A 21340-nucleotide genomic window follows, 5' to 3' on the forward strand; every position below is an offset into this window, starting at 1 on the left:
GGCTACACTGTAGCATGTGCAGTGAAGATTATGCCCATGCTGAAACAGCAAGTGGTTTCAAATATTGTACAAGTTCGTAGAAACTCCAATAAAGTAGTCCATAATATTGCTCATTTTGCTTATTATTACCCTTAATCTTTTGTTTGAGTTAATGACGAGTTTCCTTCTTGGTTGAGTAGACTTATAATGGATGACTTTAAATAATAAAATTACGAGTTTTCCGTAAAAAAAAACATTATCATTTTTTAAAATATATGTATTTCGATATTTCGCAAAATAATTGTTTTAAAAAGTGGAGTCTAATCAACAGATATATAAAAATAAAAGTCTCGTTAAAGTAAAATCTATCGTATTAAAGAAAGGGTATCAAGGCTCTTTTTCTTTCAAAAAAGAGAAAAAAAGAAGAAGAAAAAAGAGCATAATTGATGGAACCACTAGCTGCCACGTCCTGCTCGTCGTCGTATCAATGCACTGGGAAATGAAAATCCTTTTTTCAGACGAAAAGATATATAAATCCACGATATATTTTTAGACGAGATGATAAAATATCAAAGAATTCAAAAATATTACTTTTTATCTTATAAAAAAATAAATATATTAATAGCCTTTTAAAAATTAAAGATGAATTGGTGGAGGAAAGTGATGGATGGGGCCCACGTATGAATATAATAAAAAAAATATATGCGGTGTAAAATAAAAGAAATAAAATATATATTTTTTATTACTTTTTTAAAAAGGAAGTAAATAAATGAAGAGCGGCTGCTGTCGACTGGTTAAGCTGGCTTGGCCGAGTTCAGTGGAGCCCCCCATTTCGGGTTTGATTCGTTCAGAGACCAAATCCACTTTATAGATGGACATTATATACTAGCATGTAAAATATTAAAAATCTATATAATTTATATTTTATTTTATAAAATTTATCATAAAAATTATGATGTTTATAAAAGATTATGTCATCTATACTATTATATTAATATACTATTATATTAAGTGTGAGAGCACTTAAGGATAAACCAGATTACATCGGATTCTCTGATGACAGTGCAAGCAGTCATTAACCCAGCAGATGACTATGGATACAATGGGGTCTTTGCAACAAAGACTAGGAATTTTTGGCTTCTCATGCCCATTTAAAATTAGAACATGTCTTGCGCACCGCAAATGGTGTTGCGCACTCGTTAGCCTCTTTTGCTGTTTCCTCTCCCTCACCTTTCGTGTGGATTTGTAGAGAGTTTCCTATTTGGTTAGTAAAGCTTGTAATCGAGGATCTTACTCCGATTTGAATAAAATTACATGTTTTTCTGTCAAAAAAAAAAGTGTGAGGGTCTCATAGTAACTACCTAGAGAGGACACCAACCTTTTTTTTCCACTTTTACCCTTATATGATATTAATATTACATTTTTGTTTTTTGTTTTTTGTTTTATTTCAACACACACTTTTATTTTTATTTTTTTCATTTCAACCATTAAATATAAATTTATTCCCTCCATAATTTGTCAAATTTCATTTTAGTACATCGATAATAATAAAAAAGATTGTAAACACACGCAACGCGTGTGCATAATAACTGGTATAAATTAGGATAAAATATTTATTTCCAATGTTTTTTCTTTATCTAGCGATTTACTGTTTATCGTCATCACGAGTTAGGTTTTAAATTTCGAGTTTTTTATGTCTTATATTGACATAATTATCCTTCATATTGACATATGACATCTTATATGAAAAAAAATCAAGATAAATCCACGAAGATACAAAATTGACTTATTTTATTCAAATTTAAACATAAGAAAATTTGTTGACATCGTATCCAACTTTAAACAAGAGGATATAAGAATTTTCAATCATCATTAAATTGGTATTTATTTTTTTTAAAAAAAAACTATTGTCTTCGTTCAAATTTGTGATAAAGATTCTAATCCGACTATACTCATAAAAAAAATTATTTTTTTATCAAACTTATTATTCTTCATGTCCAATATGCATTGAATCGATATTAACTCTTACACACACATATATACTAGTTACTCTGCACACGTGTTTCGTGTGTGTACAATATTTTTTATCATTATTGATGGACTAAAGTGAAATTTGACGAAGTATAGAGGGATTAATTGATATTTGAATGGTTGAAATAAAAAAATAAAAATAAAAAGCGTTTGTTGAAATTTAAAAAAACAAAAACAAAAGTGTAATATTAATATCATATGAGGGTAAAACTGGAAAAAAAGTTGGTGTTAGTTATTATCATATATTCACACTTAATAATATAGTAAATATCCGTGAGACTGTATCATAAAAAAATTAATTTTATTTTATTTTAGAATATATATAAATGGTTAGCAACGACGATATAAAGTTTAGAAACGAATCAAAACACAATCGTCAGTTCAAGATTTTGTTAGATCTTTGAAGAGGTAAAACATACAGACCCAAAATCCCTACCTTCCCAACATTTTCTGAGACCGGATTTCAAATCCTTCTAGTTTATCTATTTAGTTTTCCTCTCACGTCCGCCTAAATCCATCTCATCTCGAGTCACACACATCCTTGAACGATTCAATGAGAATCACCCAAAAAATATTTTACGAGAAAATGTAAGAGATATCGGCTTTCGACATTATGAAGGGATCTCACGAGTTCATCACGCAGCATGAGATCATGACATGAAGTCATTTTCTTGACTAACATATCCTAATAAAATCAATGAGTTTAACACACGTTAAGTTTTAATTATAAGTGCAATTTTATTTTTTATTATGAAAGCAATAGCTTCGCCAACTTTTCCCGATAAATTAAGTGAATCCGATATGAAACATTGGAATTATTCGCGACTGATTTAGTACCTGAAACCAATTAAAATACTTCTGATTGGTTATAATTTGAATCATTCGTTTATATCGTACGAATATTATTGGTAGGAATATATATACTTTTAAATTACTTCTATTTTTTCTTTCTTTCTTTTTTAGATTAAAAACGCGTGAATTTTAATGTAAAATACCTATGGATCAACTTTTTTTTTACCAGGATAATAAAAAATTCGTAAGAAGAAAATAAATAACTATGTAACAATAAAGACCTCAATTTATTATATCTGTCTGTATTTTTTTTCTTCAAAAGGTGAAATCGTTCACTTTAAGCGTCCCTCACCTCCGACCCGACAGAATTATGAGAAGCTACTCGTTGAGAGCATTGGCGGAGCCACATGCCCATGTACCCGGGCTAGCTCGGGTGACCTAATTTTTTTTAAAAATTTATATGTAACTTTTGTATAATTTTGGAATAATATGATATTAGTTCAGATAGATTAATTTAAAATAATAAAAAATTTTAGAGTTTAAAATTCTAGTATGGACATAACTATATTTATAGCTATGTCACTGGTTGAGAGCATTTATGATATCATATTCTTTTTAAAGTTTATGTTACATTTTAATTATAATAAAAATTGTTTAGGAGTATTTTGTCATTTTGTACGTCTAGCCCCCTCTCCCTCTTTATATATAGTACAAATAACATCAACATTATATGACTGATATGCATATTCCAAATAAGTACGTGTCTGATTTTATTTTATTTTTAAAAATATTTGATTATTTATCTTTTCATCCCAAAAGAATATTTATATTATATTTTATGGAAAGAAACTACAACTTAAGATGTTTTTATATGCAATCTTTAAGCAATACAAACTTTAACATGTATACTAAGTCACCGATTATTAAAAGTAGCTCAATACTTTTTTGGACCGTCCCGTCGTTTATATAATGTTATTTACTTGATTAACATGATTTGCAAGTTTTTGTGTCGAAAAATATTGATAGCGAGTTTTTATATCATTAAAAAAATCGATACCTTTCATTTGAAGTTAAAAATTCGGGGCCGGCAAGGTTGTAGCCTGTAATTGGTACGGATTAAGCCCAGTTTCCATTCTATAACTAATTGGAGTGGCAGCCTAAGGAGAGTGATAAGACCTAAGGAGAGTGACAAGAGTAGATACCCTATGACCCAAACAGTATCCAATCAAAATTGTAACAAAAAAGAAATCATATACAATGGTCCTATCTCACTATATATTGTTATGTTATTTATATGTAGAACCGTAAATTCGAATTTGGCCTATTGCGTCAACATGTCCTGCCATTAAAAAATCGGATTGACTTGTGATTTTTATTGCTCGTTTTGAGGTGACCGACACGAGTCAATGTGAGGTTTTGAATTTTGAAAGCGTCTTCAATTGAATGTTTATGTGATGTCGAAAAATATTGATGTAGAATCAAAAATACTATTCACATCAATATTTTCCAATTCTACGTTATCATTCCGTGAAAAAGACTAAAAATCAAATCATAACTTACATTATATTACTGAAACACAAAATTGAATACTAACAAGATCAAAACACAAAACAAGCTAACTTAGCTAACATTTTGATTATTTTCCTATATTTAATGTTGATTTTGTTTACGGTAATAATTTTGTAGTTTTAGTTCATGTTTTTTTGTCATAATTAATCGTAGTCTATAACTTTCTTTCATACACTTATTTATTTTATTACACGATATTGGATCTATGATCTTTTTATAATAATATTTATAAAAATGGTATGTTTTTATTATTTTGTTTAACGTATATTACTAGACATCGGTAATTCTATTTAACAATATTATACCATCGAGAGAAAGGAACCAATTTTTAACTTTTGACTAGATCTCTTGTGATATGGTCTCACGAATTTTTATCTGTGAGTAATACTTTTTCATGGATGACTCTAATAAGAGATACTGTCTTCCAAAATACTTTTTACAATAAAAAGTATCGATATTTACAATAAAAAATTTGAGTAGGTCTCTTGTGATACGGTTAACCCTATCGATATTTACAATAAAAAGTAATACTTTTTTATGGATGACTCAAATAAGATATCTGTCTTCCAAAATACGACCTGTGAAAACGTCTCACACAGTTTTTACATTAACTTTTATCTCAAAGTATATCTTAATAGGATCTCATAATGTCAAGCTCAATGATGATAATCCGAGAGGTGAAAGCAAAAATTTGCATTTTAAAAACTTCTCCGTTTTTTAAAAAAAAATATTACATAATTATATAAATCTTTATTTAAATAATAACTCTTGATGTAATAATAATTTAATATTTTAAATGTTTTTTTTTCATTAATCAAAAAACACCCTTTTATTATTTATCTGTTTGTTCAAAAACGATAAAACTATTTATCCAAAAGATAATATATTTAAATAAAAGATGTGATTTTTCCCAACTATCAAGAAGTATAAACAAAAGTTCGCAAAACGCAAATTCATAGCTGAGACGTCGTAAATTCATTATTTCGTAGATTAATATCCTCAAATGAGGAACCATAGAACCCCAGTTATATGGATTTCGTGTTTTATACGGATTTGGTCTACCATACAAAGGATGAAAGTCAACAATTAACCTGAGATCTAGAGCCCCTTCAGAAAATGCAATAGATTACAGAAATCCCATATCGAACTTGTCATCGATTCTTCCGTGAGTATCTCCTTCTCTCTATTGATTTTGTGTGCATATAGCGGAAAACAATAGATGGATAGCAATTACGCGAGATTAGATGTGAAAGATGGAAACTTCAGATTCAAGAATCCATTGGGATTAGGTTCTTTAGATGAAGAAAAACATGGGTATTTACATCCCAATACAGGGGATGATTTAGATGTTGATGATGTGCTAGACTTTGATGATTTACCCCTTATATTTGGGGAAAGAAAATCTGGGTCGGATATTTATGGGGCTGTTTTTAATCTCACCACTTCTATTATTGGGGCTGGAATTATGGCTTTGCCTGCCACAATGAAAGTCTTGGGCTTGGTTTTGGGTGTGATCTTGATTGTCTTAATGGGTATTTTGTCGGAAATTAGTGTCGAAATGCTGGTACGTTTTTCAGTTCAATGTAAGGCTTCGTCATATGGTGAAGTTGTTCAGGCTGCATTGGGTAGGACAGCAAGAGTTTTATCTGAAATTTGCATTATTGTTAATAATGCTGGAGTTTTAGTCGTTTATTTGATCATCATTGGTGATGTTATGTCGGGTTCGATTCGGCATATCGGTGTTTTTGATCAATGGCTGGGACATGGTGTTTGGGATCACAGGAAGCTAGTTATTCTTATAGTGTTGGTGCTTTTTCTTGCTCCCCTTTGTACTTTAGACAAGATCGATTCATTGAGCATGACATCGGCTGCTTCTGTGGCACTCGCAGTGGTGTTTGTTATTGTCGCATTTGTAATTGCTTTCATTAAACTCGTACAAGGGAAAATCGAGCCTCCAAGGATGTCACCCGACTTTGGATCCAAGAAAGCTATTCTTGATTTACTTGTTGTGATTCCCATCATGTCAAATGCTTATGTATGTCACTTTAATGTGCAACCTATTTATAACGAGCTTGAAGGGCGCACCCCTCACAAAATGTATCGTGTAGGAAGGATCACAACGGTTATTTGTGTTCTGGTTTATGTTTCAACTGCTATTGCCGGTTACTTACTTTTCGGAAAGGATACCGAATCTGATGTGCTCACCAACTTTGACAAGGATCTTGGAATTCGGTTTAGCACAGCTTTGAGTTACATTGTACGCATTGGGTATGTTTTTCATTTGATTTTGGTGTTCCCCGTGATTCATTTCTCGTTAAGGCAAACGGTAGACACAGTATTGTTTGAGGGACTAAATCCGCTTTCTGAGAGCAGGAAAAGGTGTTTGGTTCTTACTGTAGTTCTCTTGGCACTTGTGTATTTAGGTTCGACTATGATTCCAAATATTTGGACTGCTTTTAAGTTTACGGGAGCAACAACAGCAGTCTCGTTGGGTTTCACTTTCCCGGCTCTAATTGCGTTAAGGTTAAGCAGAGAAGGGAATGGGTTGAGCCGCAAGGAGGTGGTGTTATCTTGGTTTATGTTAACATTGGCAACCATAGTTAGCATTGCCGGAGTTATTGGCAATATCTATGGCCTTAAAAGCGAATCATAACGGCCCTTTTTTTTTTGGTTTCTGTTTGTTAAAGGTCCATCTTCTGTCGAAATGCAATGATTATTTCCTGATGCATGCTCTACATTTTCGTTTCCGCCACAATGATATTTGGTCGGGTCAAGATATACAGCAATACAGCTTTTTGTTGTAATTATTTAAAGCGAGGAACAAAGAAAAGAAATTTTGGTTATTTTAAGATAATGTCGAGACACGAAAACCAAAAATTGTTTCTTAAAGTAACAGCTCTAATGGCAAGGTACGAGGATTGAGGAGCCAAGAAAGTCGATTTCTTGTTTCAGTGACGGGTATGTGACAAGAAACTCTTTCATTAACCCTTTATACTAGAGTAAATTGCAAAAAATTCACCCTTTTGTGAATTATATAAGTAAACTTATTAAAATATGGGAGTTTCAGCTTCAAATTTTAAAATACAAACGAAACATTTAACTTGTTTATTGTAGATCTTAACATATTTAAAAAAGCACAGAGTTGATTTTTGCAAGATACTCCCTTTTATTCCCTTTCTTTAGTGTCTACGCTACGTTCTACTATGCGTGTCGAGGTTTACTTTCAAGAAACTATTTTCCATGAAATTTTAGTATGCTTTTGGACATTTTTGTGTTTTTTGGAGCTGGTAGAGGAAATTTGTTACTTGAGTATCGAACCATAGATTTCGTCTCAAATTTAGGATATCGGTGTCAAATGTTAAACGACAATTGATTTTGGATGATTTTCATTGTGAAAGAGGTGTGCTTTGTTTTACCTCAATTCCTGGTACACTTGGGGGGGTCGAGCCTAAATCATGCGAGTTAATAGCGATTCAAAGCTGCTTAAAACTGGCGGGCACCAAATTTTGGTTTACTCGAAATAATCAATCAAAATAAATATAGTCATAGCGTAGGCTTGTTTTATCGGTAAATTATTAATATTTATTTGAATATCCAACGCCTTTGGTTAGTTTGATTTGATTCAATTTCAATCATTTTTCCTTTTTAAAAAGAAATCTAATATATAAGTGGAATAGATCAATAAATTGATTTTAAAATTTGAATTTTATGGAAATTTGGCTTAACTAGTTTGAATATTTTGAAAAATCGGTTTATATATTATTTAATGTCAAGTAACCAAAATTAGATAAGGACAGTCTCTCTAATTTCACATCCCTTATCAAATTTTCACTTCACGATCATTTTTAAGACAAAAATTTGTGTGAGACGGTTTCACGGGTCGTATCTGTGAGATATATTTTATTTGGGTCATCAATTAAAAAGTATTATTTTTTATACTAAGAGTATTATTTTTTATTGTGAAAGGTATGGTTGACCCGTCTCACAAATTAAGATCCGTAAGACGGTCTCACATGAGACCCACTCCATTTTTAATATCACAATTTGCAGTCTCGGATCTCCAAATTATTATATCTCGACTTATCTCTTTTATTCTCCTTTATTTACTAACGAATTTGATACAAAAATTTTGATCTCGAATGGTTGCGCTAAATTTCAATAATTAAGAGAGTGTTTGCATCTAGAAAAGATATCAAATATATGGATACTGAAGAAGTGAAGAAAAACCATAAATGAGTAATATTTGAAAACAAAAGTGAAAAAAATCATAAACGACTAGTGTTCGATAAAAAAATGTTTCTAATATTAATTTTTTTACAGAACCATTTTTGTTGAAGTAGAATAAATATCCTACAGTTTTCATATTTCAACTAAATTAAGCTGAAGTAATGCATAATATGAATTTAAAACACACAATCTGAATTTTTAAGTGAAAAACGAATAATTTGAAATTGTGATTAAAATAAACTTAAAAGAGAGAAGGAAAGGCAAAAAAGATTGCTGGACGGCGTGCAGCGAATCTAGTTGGGCCCGCGCACTTTGTATCGCCCATAATTTTTCGGCCCAAGAACAAAAGTTATATTTCTATGTTTATTATTGTTTTCCCCTCCAAATGTTACCATGAAAATGGCCAAATCAATTGCTTTATTTGCTGTCTTTCGCCTTTCCCACGGAATGCGCTTCCCGAAAGCGTGATTGATGGTGATGAAATCCAATACTTGTTTTTGCTCGATCATACGAAAAGGGGCAAATAAATTATTGGTTAAGGTATGGGTTTTTTTAGCCTAATTCAAAGTTGTAAAACAGTTTTTAATTTATTATTTTTTTCAAAAAAAATCCACAGACTAAAGTAACCCCCTTCTTATATTGATATACTACCATCATAGTGTAAAACAAATCAAATATATTTGGAAGAGTTTTTTTTTAAACATTTTTTTGACAAGAATCGGTTCCAAAATCCCCCTATAGTTTTGTAACAACATGTATCATTAGCCTCGAAATCCCCGAATCTCAGTTGAGCACTAAAATACAGACTCCCACCCATTAAAGCAAAATCGCACTTTGAGAAAAAGAAAGTGAGTGGATGTAACTATCAAATCCGTCTTGTGCAGTTCTCTACATCCATATATGATGGTTCCAACCCATACTCTAAAGCATACCCTCAATATTACAAAGGCACGCACAAACCCCATTAATTAGGCCATGGATTGGTTCTCTTGGCTGTCAAAGACAAGCTTAGACCCCTTTCTTGTCTACGAATATGCCCTGGCTTTCGCACAAAATGAGCTTGAAAAAGAAGACATTTTTTACTTCAACCACGACTTCCTCCAAAGCATGGGGATTTCCATAGCAAAACATAGGCTAGAAATCCTAAAACTTGCTACAAAAGAAAAAGAAAGCCCCCCACATCTCGTGTCAAGGTTACTCATCGCGATCAAGCAAAAGAAGTCCAAGTTTTCAACAAATTTTCAATCTTGGGCGTGTCGTGATGTGTCGGCACTAGCCGTCATGCCTAGTTTAAGATACAAGAATGCTAAGGCAAAGAAAAGCAAGAGGCTGATTGAGCCTAATAAGATCAGCGAAGCTCCACTTTTGATCACGAATGGTAGATGCCCTACACTTTTGCCTAGTTCGATGATGGACAAGTCTCTGCACAATGCTTTGCAAGATATCGAAAGGGATGATGAGAAATTGAGTGAAGATTATGATGATTATTGGTCTTGTGTTGTTGAAGATATCAAGTGGGATTCAATGTTTCAAAACTTGAAACCAACTTGAAATTAGCCTGATTTTTTTTCCTTATTTTTTCCCTCGTGGCCTGTCTTCTTGTGTGATGAAAGATTGCTCATAGGTTCTTATGCCGATGTTAAAATTACATCGCGTACTTATTGAAGATCATGTTAAAACTTGTATATTTATATATTGTTTTGGTAGTGTTGTTTGTAGGATGCTTGCATTGTGCTAGTTTCCATTGATTTCATCCTTGGCCAGTTAGTAAGCAAGCCCGTGTGAAATAAAATAGGCCCAACTATTCTCGAAATTTCATCGACTGTTTTACTCCATGGCTACCTAAATTACTCACGGAAGTTCATTTTTCAAAGTTTGAGAATAAAATTTAAACGAATTTCGTCTGTTAGATCACTAGAATTTTAGATGAACATCGATATATGTCGAAAATACAGTGATTCTCAAAAAATATTAGTAGTTGATTGACAACACTGGATATGAAACCAAATGCATAGAGGTGCACCTTTTTCGAAAACGAACACCCATGGGATCCTTGCCCAACTGCGCGATGGTGAAAAACCCAGAGTCATCCATCTTGCTATGAAAAAAGGACTTTATTTTAACATATACATAATACACAAATAATTTTCATATCACAAAGTATATTTTATTAGATATATTTCAAACACGACTCCATTCATTAAAAAATAGTACTTTTAATTAGATATATGGAGAGAGACAAACCGTCACTCTACATAGTAGATCTTTTTCTCTCAAAACCAAATTCTGGTCGAAAACTATTATACAAAACTTATAAGACATAAAATACTATGTTTGGATTTGTAAAAAGTAACATTTAAAACCACATCCCTTTTATTTTGGAAACAAATTGCCTTATAAACAACAATTTGAGACAATATTGTTTTTCTCTCTCTGTCATATTCTACAATGAATGATTCACATATTATTATTACAGATATGCCAAGAATGTATATATTTTACCTTAAAAGTTGCGATTATGTTTTTATTAATTAAGCAATACATGACTCCAATCTAAATAAAAGCAGTTGCGCAGAAGTTGCCAATTTTCCATACGGGGACATTGCATTAATTAGGCCAAAGCATACAGTTTGATTTGTCACTCTCAATTCCAACTACCAACCAATTTTATTCGGGCCAATTAATTACTAAGTGATCTGATCTACTTCCCAAAACACATCAAATAGCACACAGTATGAGCAGTCCTCGACCCTTTTGGAAATGAATATTTTTTGTAATTTTTTGGTTCTGTGTACTCTCAGAATGCTCTAAATCACCCCTGCATTTGCAAAAATCAAACCAAGTCATGGATTGGTTCGATTGGCTATCGAAAACCAGCCTCGATCCATCTCATGTCTATGACTACGCTGTGATTTTCACTTACAACGAGCTTGAAGAAGACGACATGCTCTATTTCAACCATGAATTTCTTCAGAGCATGGGCATTGCCGTAGCCAAACATCGACTCGAGATTCTCAAGGTAGCGAGAAAAGAAAAGGGAGGAAAAATAATCCACCCAATGCTGTGGATCATTCTCGCGATCAAGAAAACCAAGAATTACGTATTCAAGAAAGTCGAAGCTCTAACTCATCGCAACGATTCGTCTCTCTCACTTGTTAAAGTCCGAAACAACAGTTTGAGGTGGAAGGTATCGATGTTACAAAGGAACAAAAGGTTCTTGAGGGCAGGTATGGAAGAAACCAGGCCAACTAGGGAAAGAAATGAAAGCCACAAAATTGGGTTTGGTCAAAAGATTTTGATGCTTGGATACAAGGATATGCACGAGACAGATCACGAAAGCTCGAGCTCGATTCGAACTCCCAGCAGTACCGCTGAAACTAAGGTGAATAGTAGCTTTTCAAGCACATTGGGTCAGTCCGTAGATGGTGATTACTGGTCTAGTTGTATGGAAGAAAGCAAGTGGGATTCAATGTTTACAGACTTGAAACCTACATGATAAGGAGCAAAAATGGTCACAGTTTACCAAAGTGGTCTGCAAGTTAGTCCAAGAACGTATAAGTACGCGTCGAAAGATAACGACAACAACATTTATGGAAACAAGAAAAAGTGGTCACAGATTTCTTGGGGTTCTTTATTTAATTTAATTTATATTGTTTTGTTATTTTCGTAATAATCTTGTGATGGCTCGTACACAAATAATTATATCAGTAGTAATAGGCATCACATGTAAGTGTCAAATCATAGGTCTCGAGCAACATTTGGTGAGAGTGACCTTTTAAATATTTATCTTTTTATAGACAAAAATTTGTGTTAGACGGTCTTACGATCATATTTATTAAACGGATTTTTTATTCGGATTATCCACGAAAAAGTATTATTTTTTAATCTAAGAATACTACTTTTTATTGTAAATATGAGTAAGATTGACCCGTCTCACATGAAACTCACTCTTTCATATATCTCGTGACTGGCTTGTGAGGACATATATAATGAATTATGTGTAGTAATTATGATAATTTTCTTGGTTTATGCGATATTCACAAACAAATTGGTTAGATCTGATAATATTCGACAAATAATGAAAAAAACAGTTGTTAAAACTTAATTTAATTGTTAATCATTTGGAAAAAAGATATTGGTTAGGGCCATGGTGAATATTTAGGAATTTGGACTAGTGGCCAACTAAAAGCTAGCATATAAAAATTTAATATGTCAGACAAGGGAAAAATAGTATTTTTAAAGTACAAAAGGTTTTACCGGCTCTTTTTATTTCAAGCTCACACTAATATATGTTTCTATCATTTAAATTGTATCTAAAAAACATTCTCACATAAAAAGATGAACTAACACCCAATTTTTTTCAAAATAATCAAAATGTAGAAATTTAATCATATAATCTGAACGAATGGAAAACCAAATAACTTACGAAAATAAAACAATTTACAATATTTCATAATTCTTGCGATCAATAATCATATACCATCCGTCATAGCCAACCCGTGAACTGATCATAAATATACTAATCATATTTCCGTAAAACTGAATAAAAAATATCTTACAAGCAGAAGAATATAATAAATACCCAGTTGTGCAATTTAAGCAGTCAATTTTTTTGTCAATCTAGAAGATCAAATTGAGGAAATCAAAATGACAATCAAAATTTACCTTCTAAATAGAAATAAACACAACTAATCATCGACAGATTTCGGTTTACAAATAACGAAACTTGAAATTTCCCACTTAAAAATTGAGGAAATAAAACAAAGACTCTCCACGAAATATTTATATCTACAATAAAAAATTAATTCCTCATATCGTAAAAAGAAAATAATAATGCGAGCCCTTCACTAAAACGCAGAACTCTATATTCCACTCAGCGAGTCAACGCACTGAGTTCATACTCACTCAGAACTGTACAGAATTCCGAAACCTTCACGCTTCCAGATTCTTCGTTCCTAGAGAGTGTGGATAACCGGCTCGGCCGCGGCTTGAAATTCTCACGGCGGCGCTGACTATGCGAGGACGGACGAATCAAAGATGCCAGAGCTCTCTTTACCAAATCGCCTTCAACGGTTCCGATTCGAACCAAGGAATTCGTCATCGCAGATCTCCGCATATTCAATTGATGATTAGTGGACCTATACGACTGTGTCTGGTTATTGACATGCCCCGGGGAAAGGCTTTTCTTGTGTAAACTGCACCTGAAGGATCCAGGATGCGTCGTAGGAGAGCACGCACACGTCTTCCTCGGAGCTGATCCTAGCGGCCTGGGGTTCGACTTCTGGTTGTGCTGGCGGTGGTTGGAGGTGGGAAATCGAACAGTCGGGGAATCTGATCGGCCTAGACTGATACGGGTGGGGCTGGTGGAGCGGGCGAGGACTGGAGAGGGTCGGGAAACGAAATTGGATCCGGAGATGGAGGAGTAGCAGTAGCGGTTGGGCGAAAGGGATCGGTGGAAGTGGCTGTAGAGTGTGGTACCGTGAGAGGTCCTTGATTTCGCAGACGATGCCATTGATTACGACTTTTCGATTGTAGAAACTAAAGAACGTTTGTATCAAGGGACAATTTATAGGAGGAGGAGGAGATGGCAGTTGCGTAAATATTACGCGAGGGAGATTCCATTGCAGTTGGTTAAGGATTTGTAAGGGGTTTGGTTTCCTGTGGGCACCCACAACAAAAGTATGGGATTGTGGAATAATCAGTTTAGGATTCTCACGTCTCCAACAGCGCGTTACTGCGACGTGTTCCGTGGAAAAAACTGGTGGGCTGTGCGTGTTCCTCACGGAATGATGGCCCCTGGGGTGGGACATGTATTTATAGACTGACACGTGCGACGATAATGCTTGTGCTGGTGAAACTAGAGGCGGCGATTTGCTGGTTTCGATACATTGGCCAGCGTTCCACGACTCTTAACACTTGGACAGAGTCTTATACACCCAAGCAATTCTATCATCAATCGACAGATGCCGAATTTCTAAAATAAAAACAAATGTGAAAATTTGTGTGAGACGATTTAATGAGTTGTATTTTGTGAGACATATATCTTATTTGGGTCATCTATAAAAAAATATTACTTTTTATGCTGAAAATCGGTAGGGTTGATCCGTCACAGATAAAGATTCGTGATATTGTCTCACAAAAACTACTCAAAACAAATTTACCAATGACGTTAGAACAGGAAAACACATTAAAATTTCGGGATATACCTCAAAATATTTATTCTCAATTTGAATATCCAGTGCTGCCTAAAATGCAAAAAAATAAAATAAAATAATTCAGTGGTTCATCAATCTTTTTATAGATAATAAAGTGGACCGAAGGACTAAACCTTTGAATCGAAAGAGACAATTCAAGACAAACCGAAATGATATCACACGTTGATTTTATTGCCATAATTTCATATTCTTCGCCTTTATTTCTTGCAACGCCGGGAGAGAGTTGCGGGCTTTTTTCGATTGGAACTCGATCGGATGGGCCTCCACAAATATCCTTTGTGTTTTCTAAAATACATCATTCATCTAATTATTGGAATAGTTTTTTATAAACTGAAAAGAAATGGGATTACCTTGATAAGTTCCTATTATACCTGTTTCATCAACATGAGTTAAAGGATAAATTTGATAAATAAAAGGAAGACCAAGTATTAGTTGGCTAGAAATGTCTTTAGCTAATAAAAAACTGGTTTGAATACAGTTTTTATCTTTGCAAATATAAGCTTTAGGTAATTTGTAATTAATTTCTAAAGGTTCTCCTCCTGCATGAGAAAGAGAATGAGTAGTTTTATGAAAATATTTTGTAGGAATTAATCCTTCCTGTATAACATTTAAATCTGCACCACTATCTATCATAGCAATAAATTCTTTTTATAAGAATTATCAATTAATAAAGTAATATTAGTATACCATTTTTGAGATATAATCATACTCAAAACAGATAAATGTTTCTGATTATTATCAGGAAATGAAATATCTTGAATATTTTCAAAACTTTCAGAAATTGAATTATTATGATTTTCAATGACTGAAATACGATAATTTAAACTATTATTATTATCATGTAAAAATTTTATTTGTTGTTTAAGATTATCAATCTCTTTAACTAAATCATGTATAGTAACTGGATTTTGTTGACTATATTTTTTCTGTAAAAGATTTTTAATTTCTTTCATAGAATAAGGTTGTTCTTGTTTAACAAGAATGTTATTATCATTATTGCTTGTTGAAGCAGTATTCTCCATTTGATCTATGATAGTGGATTTTAATATTGGATCCTTAATCATCTTAAGGAATTCTAGAATATTATTGTTAGTTAAAACATTAATATTTAAATCTTGAAATTGAGACATAAGTTTATAAAACTCATCATTTTTATTATTATCCTCTATAGGATTAATACAAGATTTTCCTTGTATACAATTATTGCATTCTTCTAAATCAGAAATGTCTGATTCATTATCCAGAATTTCTTCTGAATTATAGGATTCTGAGGAATTCTCAGTTTCACTATCAGAATTATTATTAGAATCCATTATTATTTTAAATAATGTTTCTTTTAGATTATCATTTATTTCTAAATTATTAATTTTGTTTTTAGCCCAACATTGATTAGCATAATGTCCTGGCTTTTTACATTTTCTACAAATTATTAATTTGTTTTTGTATTTATCTTTTTTCCTATCAGCTTTAGCTGATTCACGAATTTCTTTTCTTTTCATTTTTCTTTCTTTTTGTCTTTCAGACAAATGTCTTTTCTTATAAATCTTATCATCCTTATCTTTAATTTTCTTCTTACCTTTATTAGGTAAGTCCATACCAAATTGATCACAAAATTTTCCTAACTGTTTTTTCTCTAGTAAATTTTGTCTCTTAATTTGATTATTTAATTTTAATTCATTACAGAGAGCTAAACCCTCTTGAATACAAGTATTAATCAAATTACCATAAGTATAATTATCATAAGAGATATTTATATCATCTTTTCTTAATACTTTTCTAACCCTTTCAGCAAATAAGAAAGGTAAGCCATCTATGAATTTAGCTTTCCACAGACTATTATTACAGTCTGGAATCTCATAAATTCGAGATAAGAAAGTATCTTTATACCATCTAAAATCAGTAAGTGTTTTACATTTTAGATTACTTAATAAAGTTCTAATTTGTTCACTATTATCAGTGAATTTTCCTGTGAAATGTTCAATCATAGTTAATATTAATGTATACACTACATTTTCTAATTGAATATTATTTTCCATTTTTATGGAATTAAAGATTTCATCTTTTTGAGAATAATTTAAATAATTATCCCACCAACCTTTAAGTTGGCCAGTAAATCCTGCTGTTATCATTTTAGCAATATTCTTATCAGTATTACCTGATGATTTACACACAGTACTATACATTAACATTCTGTGAGCAGTATTATAAATTTGCCTATCACTATAACCATCAATATTCCATTCATAAATATTTTTCCCATTATAACTATTAGAATAAATATATTCATTTTCTTCAATGAGAACATCCATGGGAGTAGGTTTATTATAGTAATATTTGGATGTAGTAGGTCTATCAGCCCATTTGATTTTATTAATTTCATTATCAGAATGATTATTAATCTTATCTAAATCTTCAGACTCTTCATTAAGAGTATTTAAATTAAGATTTCTAAATTTTTCTTCTAATAATTTTTCTATATCAGAAACAGAAGATTTAAATTTAAAATCTTTAATATCAGGAGGGGATTGAATGGATGATGTAGCAACAGAAACAATATTATTTTCTGGTTCTTCTATATGAACATCAGGTTTAATTTTATTAATAGCTAAAATAATTTTATCAATACGATCTTTAAGAGAATTAATCTCTTCTTCTATAATCGTAAGATATAAATTTGTGTAATTCTGTTTTTCTATTATCTGATTAATATGTTTAACAGTGATTTGTAACATATCATTCTCAAATAATTTTGAAAAAGCAGTAAAATTTAAAATTTTATTATTCTTTTCTATAATAAAAGATTGTTGAGGAGGATAAACAGATTTTTGAATCTGTCCTGAAGAAAGTTTATAATTTCTTTCAAGAATAGAAATATAATCTATAATAAATGTTTTAAAAAACCAAGGAACAAAATGTATAAGTTTATTCTGGTTTTCACAATATTTATAAAATGTTGAAACAATATATTCAAACTCTTCTTCAGAAAAACTTTTAAAGTACCAATTTCTGAAAGATTCCCATTTGGGTAAATAAAATTCTGCATTGATCTTTGCTCTAGCAGAAGATCCTTTAGTAAAATCAATCTTTGATTTACTATCCATTAAATACTAAAATTCATTTCTGAAACTGTATCAGTTTCTCTAACTTTTTGAAAGTTACTTTTATGAACTATATTGTTTTGATTTATGATTAAATCATCTACTGTATTAGTAGATTCTAATTCTTCTCTAATTTGAGAAGTAGAAGCTCTAGAAGTTTGTGGTATATCTACCATATAATCTAGAGGAGAAATAAAAGAGTGACTAGATCTTGATCTAGCATAAACAGAAGAGGGTAATAATCTTCTTTGTTCATTATTAAACTGTATTTGAACAGTTCCTTCATTAGTTTGTATAACTTGTTCTAAATCTCTATTTATTATAGGATTTTTAGGAACAGCTTGTTCAATTATCCAATTTTCTGGAAATTCTATTTCTTCCCATTTTATAGATCTACGAGTTGTAATGTTAGATCTATTAAAATTAGTTTCTATAAGAATAGTTTCATTTAATTTTTTATCTATTCTTTTACACATATGATTCAGTGTAAATAATGGTTTATAGTATATACTATAACAGATACATATAACTTCTGTTCCAGGAGTATAATTATAACCATGAGTTTTAACATTTAATGTTAAAGAATCTAATATATTAATATCAGACAAAGATAAAGATAAATTTGGATAAATATCAAAATAAACTGGACCATGTGCCAGACTAGATTGAATTATTCCCATAAGGGATTGTTTCCAATTCAAATTTCTCCCATCTCTTAAAGCTGCTATGAAGCTTTCTGGTAAACCTTCTAATGTTAAAGGTCTAAAAGCAATTTGAATTAATCCTATATGAATAAATTTATAATTTTTCATATAAGGCATAATATCTTTATTATTTAATAATCTTATTACCATTTCATTATTATGAAGAGGTACAGATGATTCTGTAGTTTTAACTACTTGTTTAAAACCAATTTTTTCAAAAGTTCCTAACTTATAGATCATTTTAGAATCTATCTTAGGAATAGTCCATTTATTCAATAAATCTAAATTTTCAGGATAATCATATTCTTCATTTAAACTGTTATGAACAGTTTCTTTCATACTGAAAATATTCATTTGAATAAAAAGTGCTAAATTATTAACCAGACTATTTCCATGGCTCTGATACCATCTGAGGCTTGGAATCAAAGAGGAATCTGATATGTGGCATTGTTTTACCAAACTTTTCCTTAGTGGCTTTCGCACACATGGAAGTTATTGGTTTCCAGCCTATATACCATTTTCAACTCAAATTGAGCTAAGAAAAGGAGAAATTTAAACTCCAGAATAATAATGAATATAAGATTCTTGTTTGGAATTTTACGAAACATAAAAGGATTTACGAAAGATATACCAGAGAAATTAAACAACAGAGGATTTATCGAGGGCCCAAAGAATCATAAATTCATAAAAAATCACCCATAAACGCCTTAAACGCCATTTCTCGGCTAAGCAGGCTGAAGGGCTACAACATGAATTTATTCTTCCCGGATAAACTCGAACCTTGTGTTAATCATTTCCTGGTTCATCTTCTTACCTTATGTTTTAACCAAAGACTCTTATATTACATTAGATTCCAGAAATTTAAATAAATCTTTTATTATATCAATCTGATTCCAAGTTACAAATAAATATAGATCATGTCATAGTAAGGAAAATAATTTAGCACGAATACTTTAGCCTGTCATTCAGGCTAATCACTGAAATATTTAAATTAAAAAAATAAAAACAGAAAATAAAAACAATAAACTTACAAGGTTGTAAGCAGAACTTCAAACTTTTATTGATAACTTCAGAAGGGTTGTATACAAGAGAGAGTAGAGAGGGGAGCAAACTCGACCGTGTTCCTCTAAGAACACAGAAATAGCCTATATATAGATAGAAGAGCCGGACATCAAACCCCGGATTCCATCTTAAAATAAAAATAGTAAATGCTTTATTAAAGCAAAAGTAACATGGTTACAAAATTCAAAAAGTAAATAGTGATATGCCACCCACTTTTTGTCATGATATGCCATGATGATGTGTTATTCCACCAACTCTTGAATAGTGAGATTCCACTTTCAACGATTCTAATCATCTTTGGTATTATCTTTGAAAGATTTCTTCAAACTTTCAAATATATCCTCAATTTGAGATAATTGAGGAATATCCTCATCTGGATCCTGTGCATCATGCATCTTCATTAGATGTATGAATTGATTATCACTGGAATCTGAAGCCATTGATTGATCTGATTTTGAATCGGAGCATCCTATATTCTTATAAAGATCTTTTTTCATTTCATCAATGTAGATTTCTACCATCTTTTCTTTAGAATAGATCTCTGAATATTTTTGAGTCAGAATTTTAAATGGACTCATTGCATCTTTTTCTTTTTGTTGTTGATTCAACAAATCTTTCTGATATGAAGAAATTTTTTCTTCCATTTGAAGTAAGGTGTCATGACCATGAAGTTTTCCAGATACTGGATCTTCTCGTAACATTTTATCCCAAAATTTTGTAGAGCTAGTTCTCCATAGACAAGGGATACCTTCATCTGTATAACCAAATTCTGGCTGCCATTTCCAGATCCATGGAATACCGAATTCCGTGAAGAATAGACATAAAGTCTTTCCATCAATCCAATGTTCAGAAAAACTTTTTGTAATAATTGGTGCAACATTCAACCAAGTATCGAATGGTTTTATAAAAACCTCTGGCAAAATCTTTGCTGATGGACCAAATATTTTCCACCAAATAAAAAACCAATTTGGAATAGGATAATGGAAAACATTTTCACAAATCTTAAGAAACCATGTATGTTTCCTTTTTTCATTTTCATACAATAAAGTTTTATTAAAACTTTCAATATAATCCCAGAAATTGAATTTAAAACTGGTTTTATGATTTTCTGAGTAAAACTCTTTTTCAACCAATGGAGATATACCCCATTCTTCAATAGATATAATCTTTTTGATAATAAACTTAGAGAAGTTATAACTTCCTTTTTGTTGAGTATTACTGAAAAAGTGAGTAATATCAACACTTTTTGTAGATATGAGAAGATTCTCATAATATCCTCTTTGCTTATAAGCACCATATACATATGATGTATTGGTAAAATATCTTTCCATAATAATCCAAGGAGTTTTTTCCCATTGGATATCTTTTTCTTCTATAAGAAGAATTAATTCTTTATGTTTTGACTCTGTATAAAGAGCTGTATCATTATCATCTTCTTTGATGATATTAGCATATGATGCTGAAGACTGAGAATCAGAATTATTTTTCTGCTTTTGTTTCAAGAATTCTTGAAATTCATTGTATAACTCATTCTGCTCAGTATTACTGGCTGATGACGAATTAGATAAATTCTGGGCTATTAGCCTCTGTTTACCATGTTGAGCAATAATATTAGGGGGTTTTCCCCTGCCACCTCGCCCTCTATAAGAGGACTCTCCTCTGC

General features: G+C 31.6%; 4 protein-coding genes across 4 annotated transcripts; 3 read left to right on the forward strand and 1 right to left on the reverse strand.

Moving 5' to 3' along the window:
* The first annotated feature begins 5288 nt into the window (after nt 1-5288).
* Nucleotides 5289-7095, forward strand: LOC140834968 (amino acid transporter AVT6E). Its single transcript, XM_073200213.1, has one exon. The coding sequence runs from the start codon at nt 5591-5593 to the stop codon at nt 7022-7024; it is 1434 nt and encodes a 477-aa protein (XP_073056314.1). The 5' UTR covers nt 5289-5590; the 3' UTR covers nt 7025-7095.
* A 2478-nt stretch (nt 7096-9573) lies between these two features.
* Nucleotides 9574-10149, forward strand: LOC140835537 (uncharacterized). Its single transcript, XM_073201024.1, has one exon. The coding sequence runs from the start codon at nt 9574-9576 to the stop codon at nt 10147-10149; it is 576 nt and encodes a 191-aa protein (XP_073057125.1).
* Nucleotides 10150-11443: 1294 nt separating this feature from the next.
* LOC140835538 (uncharacterized) lies at nt 11444-12094 on the forward strand. The gene has a single exon (XM_073201025.1). The coding sequence runs from the start codon at nt 11444-11446 to the stop codon at nt 12092-12094; it is 651 nt and encodes a 216-aa protein (XP_073057126.1).
* A 1377-nt stretch (nt 12095-13471) lies between these two features.
* LOC140835539 (uncharacterized) lies at nt 13472-14110 on the reverse strand. The gene has a single exon (XM_073201026.1). It carries the CDS (start codon nt 14108-14110, stop codon nt 13472-13474), a length of 639 nt encoding a protein of 212 aa, XP_073057127.1.
* Between the last annotated feature and the right edge of the window lie 7230 nt (nt 14111-21340).

The sequence above is a fragment of the Primulina eburnea genome, chromosome 6 (genome assembly GCF_022965805.1).
Source record: "Primulina eburnea isolate SZY01 chromosome 6, ASM2296580v1, whole genome shotgun sequence".
Classification (NCBI taxonomy): Eukaryota; Viridiplantae; Streptophyta; class Magnoliopsida; order Lamiales; family Gesneriaceae; genus Primulina; species Primulina eburnea.

What these genes read in the sequence shown, in the direction of transcription:
- LOC140834968 (XM_073200213.1), top strand. Translation starts at nt 5,591, where the DNA reads ATGGATAGCAATTACGCGAGATTAGATGTGAAAGATGGAAACTTCAGA.
- LOC140835537 (XM_073201024.1), top strand. Translation starts at nt 9,574, where the DNA reads ATGGATTGGTTCTCTTGGCTGTCAAAGACAAGCTTAGACCCCTTTCTT.
- LOC140835538 (XM_073201025.1), top strand. Translation starts at nt 11,444, where the DNA reads ATGGATTGGTTCGATTGGCTATCGAAAACCAGCCTCGATCCATCTCAT.
- LOC140835539 (XM_073201026.1), bottom strand. Translation starts at nt 14,110, where the DNA reads ATGGCATCGTCTGCGAAATCAAGGACCTCTCACGGTACCACACTCTAC.